The sequence below is a fragment of the Lutra lutra genome, chromosome 10 (genome assembly GCF_902655055.1).
Source record: "Lutra lutra chromosome 10, mLutLut1.2, whole genome shotgun sequence".
NCBI classification, from domain to species: Eukaryota; Metazoa; Chordata; class Mammalia; order Carnivora; family Mustelidae; genus Lutra; species Lutra lutra.
In genome coordinates, this window is record NC_062287.1 from 67455329 (window position 1) to 67469647 (window position 14319).

Genomic DNA, 14319 nt, shown 5'->3' on the forward strand with positions numbered 1-14319 from the left:
CTCACCCTTTTACCCATGAGCAAACAGACCGTGTTTTCCCTAAGTCTCACAGCTGGTAAACTGTGTGGCCCAGGGCCAAGGGCCTCCACACCCTAAAAAGTTGTCTTTAGTAGCCAGTTTTTTAAAATAAAGGTGGCCTTGAATGTTTTGACTTGGTCAACAGCAGCTTGTGAGCTCGAGGTGGAAAGAAGCAGAAGAACAGAAACTTGCCACCTTGGGCACCAGCGGCCTTGGCTGCCCTGGGACAGCCAGGACCAGCTTGTCTTGCACATCCCTCTGGTGGCAGAGAGCAGAATTTCCACCCGAACCTAGCGTTGGATTCCCAGGAAAACCAGGGCTGAGGCAGGCCTCTTGGAAACTCTGGATTTACCTTCCTTGTGAACTTTCAAAAAAAAGGGGACAATTGTCATCCGAACATATTTGCTCAATAGCATTGTGGTGTGGTCTGGAAGGGCTTAGCATGGCCAGTGAACAGAACACTGCACTCTGCCCGGCTGGGGCAGCCTGCCTCTGTCTGCCCAGGCTTGGCCTCTGTCTCCCTGGGCTCCAGCCTCCTCATTTACAGATATGAAGCCTGCCTGCCTTTCATTCCTTTCCTCCATTTCTCCTTGCTCCTCAATAAATAGGGGATCTTAGGCAATTTACAAGAAAGACATAGAACAAAATTCTACATCTCTCTCTCTCTCTCTAAAAGATAAATCCTCAAGATCAGGGTTAACCAAATGATTTTAGGAGGTAGAAACCCCAGAGAGGCAGACCGTGGTCCTAAGCAGTTGCTCTAGGGGAATCATAAATTTGATCCTGAGTTTTCTGGCAGCCAGAGTTAAAAACGAAACACAATTATTGTTCTCACTGTTCATGAGAAAAACAACATATTGGTTTGTAGCAAGTTCCAGATCTGGTAGCCCTTTCCCTAGTGCTTCGTGTCAAACAGACAGCACTGGGAGACGCTTGAGTTCACGTCCTGGGTGAGGCTGTCTCGTGCGGCATCCCTGCCTGGCCGGTGAGGGCATCACGACCACACACGACTCAGTAAGAGGAGTTCTTCCAGTGGGATGGGGCTGGGTCAAGACAACAAGGCAGTGTGGCTGAAGACTTTTGTTTCTAAGAGTCCAGCTTAATTCCAGGATAAAATACAGAGTAGACAGAGACGTGGACAGACTGCATGACTTTCAAGCGAACTTTTGTTGATTTCACCGTCACACATCACGTTTTTGATCATTGCTAGACAGACCCCATTGTAAAGGTTAAAACCTCCAGCACGGTCTCAGAGCTGTGTTTTGTGTGGCTGGTTATGATAAATCAGTTACTTTACCAGATCATATAGGGTTGATCACTCACCACAGTTTTCACTTGAGTAAATAAATGGCTTAGAGCTGAGCCGAGGGAATGCCAGGCCAAGCCAACCTGCTTTAAGAAGATTCCTGGTTTGCACACCCGTGCTCATCCGGCATTATTTACAATTGCCAAAGGGGGAAATGACCCCCAGATTCACCAAGTGGTGAGTGGATAAACAAATTGGGCGACATCCATATAATGAACTATTATTCAGTGTTAGAAAGGAAGGAAGCTCTGACATATGGTCCAATGTGGATGAACCTTGCAGACATGATGCTGAGTGAAGTAAGCCAGACATGCAAGCCAGAACAAGCATTACACAATTCCACGTCTGTGTGGTACCTGGAATAGTCAAATTCATAGAGAGAGTCAAATGGTGATGACAGGGGCAGGGGCTAGGAAAGTGGGGGGTTAGATTCGTGGATACAGAGTTTCAGTTTGGGATGAAGAAGTAGTTCTGGAGGTGGAGAGTGGTGACGGTTGAACAACAGTGTGAATGATCTTACGGCACCGAGCTCGCCTCTAACATGGCAAAAATGGTACCTTTTGTGTTACATAGTGTTTCTCCACGATTTAGGGAAAGACTTCTGGGACTGCCTCGGCTCATCAAGGAAGCTACTGTATCCCTAAGGTTCTTTAGTACAGAGCATCCCCAAGAGGATGGCCTGAAGTTTAAGCCCTGTGTTATCGGGACTCAGTGGAAAAGGTTCAGTAATGCTCCCCCAAAACACCTAGTTCAGTGGATCTTTGAGATCTTGCCTAAAAGGCAGATACGTAGGTTCCTACCTACAGAGATTCCGATCTGGTGGGTCTAGCGTGGAGCCAAGTATGTGCATTTTACGGAAGCGCCCCATCTGCTCCCATGCAGGGGAGCCACATCCTACACTTCAGGGATCACAGGAGAGCAGCTTCCAAGAGGGCCTGTCTGCGTCACTTTGTTGTGACATGCACACTGAAACAATTAAATGAATCAATCGCGTGGGTTTGGGGCGTAAATCAGTTAGAGTTGGGGGGCGGACTGCCCCCATCTTATTCTGCTTTAGAAAAATCGGTATTTCTCCATTTTTTTTTCTGGCAATAATTTGACAACAGGGATGGTCCAATGACCTACAGGGCATACTGCTAGTTTGTAACAATAAAACAATATTATTATTATCATTAACACCATATGGCAAGATACTTACCCCTTACTCCTTTTGTAGTGGGTCATGAAGTAAGAGCTCCAAAAGTGCTCCCTAAAAATAAATATAAGTAAAATATAAGATGAAAAAGGGAACCGGGCTTGCTTTATGCTGCTCAAAATGACTGGATCGAATCATTGCTACCCACCCTGTTGTTCCTATTGTGGTTAAAAATGTGCACATGTGTGTCCTATAAACACCAGCGATGGAAAATCGCTTGTGAATTTTAGCCAATTTTAATAAGTTCCATTCCACAAAGTGAAAAGGCTGAGGAGAAGCAATAAAATAGGAGCCTGAAGCTGCCTTCTACATTTCTCAGGAAATTTCTCCACCAGCAGACGGAGGGGCTGTAGTAATGGTCGGCAGGAGGTAGCTTTCCCAGAGGCCTGCCTGCGCCTGCTGCACACTGTCCAGCCAGGCTGACCCCGCCCTGCGCCTGCAGAAGGGAGAAACAGGCCCAAACTGGAGGGTGTGGGGAGAGGAGGCTGGGCCCTGCACCCCTCCACACAGCTCCCCCTCAAACCCATGGCTTCGATATGACAGGAGGCCTGTGGGACAAAGAACCTACCAGACAGAACAGGCTCATGTGGTCTCCAGGGACAGTAAGGGAAAGAGGGGAGTCAGGGACCAAAGGAGCTGGCATATCTTGTCCCAAGGAAGAGAAGCCCCCAGAAGGGATTGCCATCTGCACCTCACAGTCTGGCTGATGAGAGCTGATGCCCAGTTCTGAGCACTGGCAGGGTGTGGGACCCAGGATTTCTTACCAAGAGAGGGCTGGGCCTTGGCTTCAAACCTCCCCGACCCCGTTCTCCCACACCCACACCACTCCTGGGGCTTTCTTTCCTTCCACACCTCCTTGTCCCACCTGTGTGCATGCGGTTCCTCATTCTTTCTCTTGGGTATGAAGGAACCGCCACAAGGACCCGGAGCCTGAGACCAAATCTGAGGGCCCAGAGTGGGAATGGGGTATAGGCGCATCTCTCACACCCTGAAAAGCCAAGGCCACGTTCTTCTGCATCTGATATTCATCTCGCTCAGCTAATTCTCAAGAATTAATTCTAAGTGGAGGCTCTTCAGTACACAGTCCATGGAATCCTGGTTCCTGAAGGGTTTGGGAGGCTTTGTGGGGGAGGAGGAGAGGATGTAGAACTTCCTGGAGCTTCCAGGCTTCAGTGAGAGCAACTCCGGTTTGTCTGCTCCATATATGGGACGTTGATGTGAGACCAGCTTTGAAGAACTGCTTTGCTGAAAATGAGCATACAAGTGTGCACAAAAGCATGCATATATATGGGCATGCGTGAATACATGTGTGCACATACACAGGGACACATGTATCTTAATTATGGGTGAGTTAGAATGATGGCTCATAATTTGAGGCATCTTCTGAATGATCACTGTACCTGTCCCAAAGCAGGGTCTCAATATGAGATCAAATAAAAAGGTGGGAGGTATGTGTCGTAGGAATGGGAAGATGCAGTCTAGAAAAGGAAGGGGTTCAGTCAGTTATGACTATTAGTCTATAAAATGTGCCACAGGAGAAAACCCCATAGTTTTCCTGTAAGTTTAACTTCCTCCCTCCCTGTCTTCTCTCCCCCTTTCTTTTTTTCTACTATAGCTCTGCAACGGGCCAGTAGCTTCCAGTCTCCAAGTCCCAGCAAATACCAGAGCTGGAGAAGAAAATTCCAGTCGAGTGAGTCATGAGCTCTCTGGGAGTGGGCAGGGAGGGGCATGGGCATTGTCTTCTGGTCAATTCTCAGGGGCAGCTGTTCTCATTCCATGCGTGTCCTCTCTGACCTGGCCTCTGGGATGTTAGGGGCAAGGAGAGAAATAGAAGGTTGACTGTTTCCACTGCTGACTCAAGGAAGCATTTTCCAAGGATTTAGGACCTTTGTTTCTCCTTCAGCTCCCCAGTCTGGAATCATGGAACCTTAGAGCTCTACTGTTGCACCTGGAAGTGGTGTTAGTAATGATTGGCTGCAAGCTTTTTGAAACACAGATGAGGAAACTGAGACCCAGAGCTTCTATGTGTTTTCATTCTGTGCACTCAAGTTGGATTGACAGGATCAGCTGAATGACCTCATGCAGTCATGGGCATAGCAATGAAGGAAGCCACACCCACATCCATGCACACACCCATCCATACAAACACACCTGTTTCTTTCTCTGAGCAGGCTTTGATCCCAGCATCCCTGAGAAGAACAGGGTTGGGTGAGGACCAGTGACAACAACGGACACCAAGGCATCTGGATATACCACTAGGGGGCGCAGCAACCCCACTCATGGGGGCACCGCATTCTGGGGCTGGCTGTGGTCTCTGTGGGGCCTCCCTTACAGGGCAGGCATCCCCTCCCGGGCCCTCTAATCCATCTCCAAGTCCCCCTTCCACCTTCCCCTGCCCCCACACTCTCTCTCTGGACTTTGCTCTGGGAGAGGTGGACCCAGGAAAGCCTTGGGTAAGACAGAAGTTTCTAAAAAGAGCCATTGTTGAAGTTGGAACAGAGCACTAGTTAGTTGGCTCCTTCCTTCTGAGTCAACGCGGACTCCTGGCCCATGAGTCATTCATTCTCCCAGCAATCCTCAGATTTGAGGCCTCCCCTCCCTTGGGTGAGGCTGGGGTAATGGGTGCCTCTGGAGCTGAACGACAGTGGCACACCGACAAGCCGCCCCGCCTGGGGCACCCTGAAATGACTCTGGAATCATCTTGCAGTCCCAGGCACTGAGGGTGACGAGAAAAGGGGGGATTTAATGTTTACTGAAGGCCCAGGTCACTCCATTTCCCCTTCCCCCACCAGCCCCTCCTCAGATCACAGGAATTCTGCTTCTGTGGGGTGGGGCGGTCCGTCTGGCTACGGATTTCACCCAGTGCTAACAGCTGACTTCACTGAGTGCCGCTAGTACAAGGGGCTCTACTTTGCCCTCGAGAAGTTCCTCGGGGTACGAGCAGTGAGTCTGGTGGGGGGCCCTGCTAGCAGGTTAGGGGATGCTGGAGGAGGCACGGGAGAGAGAGGATGGCTAACCAGCAGCATAAGGTTTCTGGGATGCCCCTGAGGGCATCGGCGTGTCTCTAGTTATCCCAGATGCTGGTTCTCAAGTGTATGTAAAAGCTGGTTTGAGGGCAGCCTTCAGTTGGGGTCGTTTCTATGGGCCTGGCCCAGAGGAGGTGTCCAGTCGTTGCTTGCTGAATGAATGAGTATAAATGAGTGAACAAACATAGGACCAAGGAATGAGGTGGCTGGACCTGGTGCAGAAACAGAGCCCTGGGCTCCGCCTGTGCAGGCAGCTGCCCCTAGAGGGCGCTCTGAGACCTTGGGAGACTGGAGCATTGCCTAAACTCCAAATTCTGGGAAGCTGCACCCTGGAATCCCGGTCTTTGTAAGAATCCTCACAGCGTCGTTTTGTCATCTTCACTTTGCCCAAGAGGAAACCCCAGGGGGCAACACTGGTCTACTGTAGTAAGGAGCAGAACCCGGGGCGCCGTCTCCTGGGTCCATTCACTGCCCCGTCAAGGCTAGTTCTGGCCCCAGCCCTGGTGGGAGGACAGAGGGAGCTGTGTCAGTGCCCTTCTCACCCTCCCCCTGCTGACCATAGTCACAGTGACCTCTAGAGCCAAGGTGAGAGGTCATTGCCAGAGGGCCCAGAGAAGAGACAGCTGAGCCAAAGGGGGCTTGAGGGCCATAACCCAGGCCTGCTCTGCTCATCAAGCCCTGGCGTGATGGGACCAGCAAGGCCGGCAGCACCCGGGACTGAGGCAGCCTGGCTGGACTGTGCCAAGCATCCATGGGAAACAAGAAGGAACCTGCAGGGAAGGATCGGAGTTGGTGAATGAGGAATCCCTGAGCCTACAAGTTAGAGAAATCCCGTCCAGGGTAGGGGTGTGCAGCCCCCACCTGGAACAGGTCAGTTCAATGGTGTCATTATTGGCTACAACTTGTGTGTGTGGGAGGAAGAGAGGGATTGGAGTTCATATTTAGCTAGCGTGCTGCATTGACTTTGCATTCTACCCCCGGCGCCACTTTTTATCCATTTCGGCCTCGCCATGAAGCAACGTTAGCCGTCCCGTTCTTCACGTGAGGAAAATGTCAGGCACCTGGTGTGGGTGTGAAGCAGGGTGGGGTTCCAGGTCCCCTTTGCATCCTCTGAGGGAACCCAAAGACATCAGCCACCTCAGGCAGGTGAGATCTCCCGTCGCCTCTCAGCGTAGCTCTGGCCTTTCCCTCCCAGGTGGCAGTTTGACTGACAGGTGTCCCCTCGAGCTCTGTCCCAGTTCTCCTGAAGTCAGTGCATGAGGAATGAGTGTGCAGAGAGGACTCCCCAGTGGTGGGGGTGGGGGGCAGGGATTAATAAAAGGAGAGAGGGAGCAGCCCTGGGTCGTGACCTCATGAACCCCAAGGCTTTCCTGTCAGGTTTGGTTCCCAAGGTGTCCCTGGCTCTGTGTCAGAGGTTCCAGAGAGCTCCTAGGGGGAACAAAGAAGCAGTCTGTTGAGCTGAGGGGACTCTGAGACAAGCTGAGGAGTTTGATTCAGGAGGTAGCTGAGGGAAGGGAATGAGGGGGCAAGGAAGAGGAGGAGGAGGAATTCAGCAGGAATTTGGCAAGCTGAAGACAGGAAGCAAGGCAACAACTGACTCACAGCGTTTGCCTTTTTAGGCTCGAACCATCTAATTGTGGGCTGCAATGGGGGTTTGGGTGACAGGCCAGCCAGCCTCCCCTGCATCGGCTCCTGGCAGCGTGGGGCCTTCTCCCAGCAGCTCCTTCCTGCCACCCTCGGATCTCTTCCCCTGGGTTATCTTTTCCTCAGAAGCATTCTGGAGGGCTTCACTTTGGAAGCCCGCGGAACATATGTGTGTTGTGGCTCTTTCCAGAGCCCAGGACTGGGATACATGTTCTGACACACTTGCCCGTGTGTATAAAGAAAGCAAGACAGAATCCTGAAGAACTCAGATGGGTCTGGAAGGAACTTTTCTGTGGGCGTGGTTGGCCTGGTCTATATGGGTTCCACAGGAGGAGCTTTGGGGAAACTGAGGCCGGAGGACTGTCTTGGGTTAGGAAGTGAGCTAACATCTGAAGGTTGGATACCGTGGAGGGAGCTCGGAGTGGGTCAGCAGAGTGGCCGCAGGCTGGGAGTCTGATAGGAGTGGTATACACACACATAGGTTCTGGGAAGTCTCTGGGAGGCAGACTCATTTGTTAGGAGGGTTCACAGGAGAGGTGGCTGGGCTGAAGGGTCATACACTGAGCAGACAATTCCAAAACAGAGTGTGGCATTTTCTGAATCCCTCAGAGGACATATCATTGGGATGGTCAGCTACAGAAGTGAAGCTCTTGAGATTTTAGATTTAAGGTTCCCAGAGGGTGCGTGTGTGAACTCATGAGAGAGAGAGAGAGAGAGAGATTACCTCACAGGCTACGGCTGTCACAATTCTGCAGTTACCAGACCAACAGACTACAGCTCCCACAGGGCGGAATTCGGCGCGTCCTCAGGGCCCCAGCCACACACTCCTTTCTCACTTCGCTCTGAGTACACACACTACATCTCGTTTGTTCCCTGACCAACAGGAGCTTGGCACGAACCCCACGCCATATGCTTCAGATGATTTGATGCTCATTATAACCTCCTTCCCTAGCGTTCTCTTAAAATCTCAAACAAACCATCTCATCGGAGAGCCCCTTGGCGCCCACGTGAGAAGGAAGAGTCGGATTCATTATCGGCGATGGCTCACCCTGCCCACGTCCACAGCTGAGGATCTGGTATTTTGTGGGAAGAGGCCTCAGGTGGTTTGTTGACTAAGTGACTTAACGCAGTCCAGACCCCACACACGACAGCTTTAGGGGAAACTTTAGAAGTAGGCATCCATTTCCAAGAGATGTCCTGGAGACTCCCTGTTCCGTCTCTCGGGAACATCCTTTTGAGTGTGAAGAGTGATGGTTTCTAGACTTTTCATCCTCTGACCTCCATTCCCCCACAGGAGGCTGCCACTTCTCACCTGTTCCTCCTAAGGTCAAACCCTGGGCACCAGAGCCTCTCAGTCTCCAACACCTTCCTCCCTCTGACTCTATTTACCAAGTTGGAGCTTCTCTTAAAATCTCTTTGTGATAAAGTAAGGTAATAAGAGCTCTATAACGGAGAGTGTGTTCTTTCCTCGGTAGGTCTGATGCCAGTGAACAACAAAAAAACTATGTCACCTTCAAAGGAACCTGCTCCTCTTTCTTCTTCCTCGTCATCTCCTCTCCCATCTTCCCTGCCATCTTTCTCTTCATCCAGTGTCCCAGGGAATGCTCTGGATGGCTTCTCCCTACCTCAGGTAAATACCCTTTGGGGCCCTGTGCCAGTGTTAAGAAGGTGAGCTGCTCATAGTTCACCCACTTCCACACTTAACTCTGGATTCTTAGCACTCTTGGGTAACCCAGGTGCAAAGCCAGGGCCATGAGATGCTCTGTCAAGCGTCCCCCCAGGCCTTTTTGACTTGTCGTTTTCATGAGAGCTCAGCCATCCTGTTCCTTCTCAGCCAGCTCTGGGGCACAGCCACTCACTCCGCAGACTTTGTGGGGCACAGACTCTGGGCAAGACTGTGGCGTGCAGAGTTGCTAGGATATAAGCTCTACCCTTGAGGGCCTAGCAGGCGACCTTGAGGAACTCACAGCTGAAGGAAGGCAGACACAGACTGAGGCTCCCTTTGGTGGCACCAGAGACTCTTGGAAGCATATCCCCCTTGAACAGAAAATGGTATCACTGAGATACTCCAGTTTGGACTTTACCTTCAACATGAGTTTATCAAGTCTCTGTTACCTGCTAGACCGTGGTCCAGGCTCTGGCAAATAGAGTGCACAAGATGGAAAGAGGTACGTGCTCTTGTAAGCTCCTGTCCTATGACCTGCCCCTCAGGCACCAGCGCTCTTGGCAGGGCACAGCCACTTCTAGAATTTTCCTAAGCTCTTCCTTTACCAAGGGCCACCTTCTTGCATGCTACAAATGACTACTTTCTGAGTGGTGCAAGGCATGAGTTAGGTCTAGAAGGGTCATTGAAAAGACCTAAAGGCCACTCTTCTGCCACCACAGCTCCAGCCCAGAAGGGTAACTGTCTCTCCTTAACTTGGTAGTCTCCAAGGAAGAAACCTTGGCCTCTTGGTTGTTGGAGGAACATACCTATGGGTGCAAGATGCCCTTTAATAAGGACCATGGCCAAACCAGTCATGGAGCATCTGTCCTCCCATACACATCTGGCCATTCACAGGGGTCAGGCCGGCTCCACCTGGCCAGCCTGGCAGCTTGTCCACGCCTCTGCCTTCCATTATGGCTTCTTACCTACCTAATCCAGCACCCAGCAAAGCCTTTGATCAGTGCTGGTACAGGGACTCCAGGCAGATCCCAGCAGGTCCCAAAGCAGCCACTTAGAATGAAGAACAGCCCTTTGAAATCATCCCGGGCAGAATTCTTTTAGACTTTGGGTGCCTGAGATCTGAAGAGAGGAAGGGAGGGGTCTGTGGGCTGAGATATGCCTCCCCTTATAAATAAATATTGGGAATTCCTAAATATGCATTCATTTTGCCCATCCCCTCTAGGTGACAGCTGACAACCTGCCCTCACAGGTCTCAAGAGGTCACTGCAGCCCTTCCACTCCAATCTTTCTGAGGCGCGCCAGAGCCCAAGGGGTACCCAAGGACATGCCCCTGTATCTGCCCCATGGCCAAGTACTGGAGCGGGCAGAGTACTTCATGGTGAGGCCTGGTGAAGACGGCCTTGCCAGCCCCCAGCCCCCCAGCCCTGCAGAGATGGCTTCCGATGGGTGTCATGAAGCAGAGACCTCTCTTGGGGACACCAGTAGCATCCACAGAGGCCCAGACCCCACTGGAGGGACGAACAGGTGTTTGCCAGACCCAGAGGTATCTCCCAGGGCTGGAGAGGACCCAGGAGAAAAGAACAGCAGACCCAGCAAGGGAGAGGAGAACAGGTCAGAGCTGGCAGAGGGGAAGAAGTTGGGCTTGAAGAAGTTAGTCCTCACCCCGGAGCAGAAGACAAAGCTATTGGACTGGGACAATTCCATCCCTGATAGTGTGAGCCTGGAAGCTGGGGCACAGCCTGTCCAGAGCGGTGCTGGCAATGGTAGGGGAGGCCGTGTGCCGAAACCAGTTAGTCCCTTGCAGCTCCCCTGGACAGCGAGAGAGACCCCGCCTGCCCAGGGAAGGGCTCAGGAGAAGATGGGGACACCAGCTGAACGAGCTCCACCCAAGTCCCCACTTCGGCTCATAGCAAATGTCTTGCGAAGGTCCCTGGATCCCTTCCTCCCCAACTCAGAAGGTGGGAGGAAGGCCTCTGCCAAGCCAGAATCAAGGAACCTGCCCACCAGCCAGCCACATGGTAGCACTCGCTCATTCAGCCTTCGAAAAACCAGTTCCAGTAAAGACGGCAGCCAGCAGTCCCCGGGGAGAGACATGGCGAGTAGAGCTTCAGCTTTCTTCTCCTGGGGCTCCCCACCTGCCAGGGCTGCCCAGCCCTCATACCCTAGCCCTCCAGACCTTGCCCTCCGCACTCACAGTTTGCCCAACCGACCGTCCAAGGTGTTTCCGGCGTTCCCGGCCCCTCCCTGCCACAAGATGGAAGATGTCCCCACACTCCTTGAGAAAGTGAGTTTGCAAGAGACGTCCCCAGATGCTTCTAGGGTTCCAAAGGGAAAAATCTCGCTCTTTTCCTCCCTCAGACTCAAAGACAAATCTTTTGAGAGTTCCCTCCAAGAATCCAAACAAAGAAAGGACCTCCAGGACCTCTTCAGCAACCCCAGGGGAGCAGGGGAGCTGATGGACAGCACCCCGCCCCTGGAGAAGCTGGCACAGCCTTTCAATAGCACCGGCCTGGGGCACAGAGTCCCTCTTCCTTCTCCAGACAAAGATGCAAGTAAGTGGCTAACTCCTAACAAAAGTTCGCTGTTCCCGCTGGGCAGTTAGTCATTTTTACTGGACTAACAATAGTCATCTCTCACTTTCTCCTTCTTCCCAAATTAAATTCTGACAAAACTAGGAAAACTTGAATTTGAAAAATTAGGGAAAAATTAAGTTTGAAATGATGTTATGGAGAGTTTTTGAAAACAACAAAGGATCAGCCATAATCTCACACCACTTTCCAACTGTATATGGCAACTTTTACTAAGTTTTACCCCCAGAATTGTATTTTTAAAAATCAGTATATCATAGCTATTACGACAGCACATCGTTTACACAAATGTGGTTTGATGGCTGTATTACACGTAGTAGACATGTTTCATTAAGTAAATAATTTATTTTTTATTTAGAAAACAATTGTTTAATAATTCATAGATAATATGTATATGTAAATTATACATATGGATGTATTTATATTTTACACATGGTATTGAATGAACATTTTTATGCATATAGGATTTCTTTCTTTTGAATTGTTTTTCTTTTAGGATAGGTTCCAAGAAATGAGGTTACTGGATTAAAGCTGTGAATATTTTTAAGATTCTTAGTTTGCACTAACAAACTGTTTTTAACAGTGTGCATAAAGGATCTATGAGAGTTCTCTGTGTTATATCTTACAACTGCATGTTGTAAATATGAATTAAGTGGAGGGTAGGGCACCAGTATATATTTCAGAGCTAATGCCTGAAACATCTCTTTCAACATACGGTCACCCGTATTGAGTACATTTTAAAAACATTGCTGTTTTACTAGTCAAAAAACGGTGCCTCTTTTAAGCTTATATTTTTTTAATTTACTGTTTAAACACACTCATATGTTTTCTTACCAATGGAAACTTAGGCTTTTTCTTATTTAAATCTGATTGTAATTTTTTAAATTATTGAAGTAATTAATACATCGAAGAATTGGAATAATCCAACAATACCGCAATATCTTTTTTTTTTTTTTTTTTAAAGTAACATCTACTCTCTCCCCCCTCTCCTCCTTGCCAAAGTTTTGGTGTATATCCCTAGAGACAGTTTAGTTAAACACTCACATGGTTTATTTTGTTGTTGTTGATACTTATTTGCTGGCTTTAAACAAACTGTGATTTTCCTATCCCTATTTTGTTAAAGATTGTATTTATTTATTTGAGAGAGAGAGAGAGAGCATGAGCGGGTAGGAGGGGCAGAGGGAGAAAATCTCAAGCAGACTCCCCACTGAGTGCGGAGCCCAATATGGGGCTCCATGTGGGGCTTGAGCTCAGGACCCTGAGACCGTGACCTGAGCCAAAGTCAGACACTTAACTGACCGAGCCACCCAGGCACCCCTCCTATCCCTGAGCAACTTTGTTTTTATTTATTTTTGTTAACTTTTTTCTTATTTACCTTTTATTTTAGAGCTTTAGTTTTCAAGTGAAAAATTATTTTCCTTCTTTGGTTCCTTAATCAGAAAGCTACCTAGATTAACAAGAGACTTTATTTTCAGTCAAGCTCCGAATAAGCACAAACAGGCTGGAGTTTAACTACATCCTTTGTATCCCGTCGTAAACTTTGATGTGTTGTGCATTTTTTGATAGATAATAATTCATGTGGTTTAAAATAAAAGGATACAAAATGCACAGAATAAATAGTCCTGTCTCCCTTCCCTGTCCCTGAGACATCCGGGTCATGTCCCTGAGGACAGACATGATGATCACCAGCTTCTTGGGCATTCTTGTGGACAGAATTCATGCATATAAGAGCAAATTTACATAGTCTTTCTTTTTCACATTAAGGTACTTCGCTAGTATATTAGACACACTTTTTATTATTTTAATTTTAATTATTTAATTAAATAATTAACAATTAACAATTAATAATAATTATATTATATATTTAATTTATATTTAATTATATATGATTTATATTCAATTATATAATTATATAATTAATTATATAATAATTAATTATATAATAATATAATTAATGATATTAATAATTAACAATTAATAATTTATTATTTTAATTTTAATTTTATTTTGGAGATCATCACATATTAGCACATAAAGAGCTTTATGTCTTAGGGGCGCCTGGGTGGCTCAGTGGGTTAAGCCGCTGCCTTCGGCTCAGGTCATGATCTCAGGGTCCTGGGATCGAGTCCCACATCGGGCTCTCTGCTCAGCAAGAAGCCTGCTTCCCTCTCTCTCTCTCTCTCTCTGCCTGCCTCTCCGTCTACTTGTGATCTCTCTCTGTCAAATAAATAAATAAAATCTTAAAAAAAAAAAAGAGCTTTATGTTTTATAGCTGCACTGTATTCCATTGTGTGGGTGTGGAGGTAGGTAGCCAGTCCCCTAGGATGGCAAGTTTATTTCTGATCTTTCGCTGTTGTAAACTGCGCTGCAGTAATGACCTGGGAACTTGGGCCATTTGGCATATGTGGAAGTACTGGAAGTAGAAATTCTAGAACGGTTGAGAGATGCTGCCAAATTGTCCTTCATCACCTGACACTCGTTCAGCAAAAGACAGGGTGGTATTTCCCTAATTGCACTAACCATTGTGCTACCCAGCATTTGTTTTTTAATCATTACCAGTCTGATAGGTGATTGAGTATCTTCTCATATGTTAAAAAGTCATTTGCATTTCCTTTTCTGTCAGCTATCACCTTTGTCTTTTGTTCAGTTTTCTGATGGGTTGTTGGTATTTTTCTGAATCTTATGAAAGGACTCTATCAAAAGGGAAATATAGCCCTTTTTTGTGATGGTAATTACAAATATTTTTTCCCAGCTTCTTATTTGTGTTTAACTTTGTTTATGGTGGCTTTTGTCATATAAAAATTTTATTTATATAGAGTAGTTATAAGCAATTTTTCGTTTTATGGCTCCTCGGCTTTATATAATAGTTTAGAAAG

At 48.2% G+C, this 14319-nt stretch overlaps 1 protein-coding gene across 6 annotated transcripts in view; it reads left to right on the top strand.

The window, feature by feature from the left end:
• The window catches only part of MICAL2 (microtubule associated monooxygenase, calponin and LIM domain containing 2), a 216382-nt gene that overhangs the window by 153477 nt on the left and 48586 nt on the right, over positions 1-14319 (top strand). For all 6 annotated transcript variants that reach the window (XM_047690499.1, XM_047690500.1, XM_047690501.1 and 3 more), the window contains 3 exons: positions 4135-4209; positions 8665-8819; positions 10078-11407. In XM_047690499.1, the coding sequence (XP_047546455.1) occupies positions 4135-4209; positions 8665-8819; positions 10078-11407 (1560 nt within the window). The remainder of the gene's footprint in view (positions 1-4134; positions 4210-8664; positions 8820-10077; positions 11408-14319) is intronic.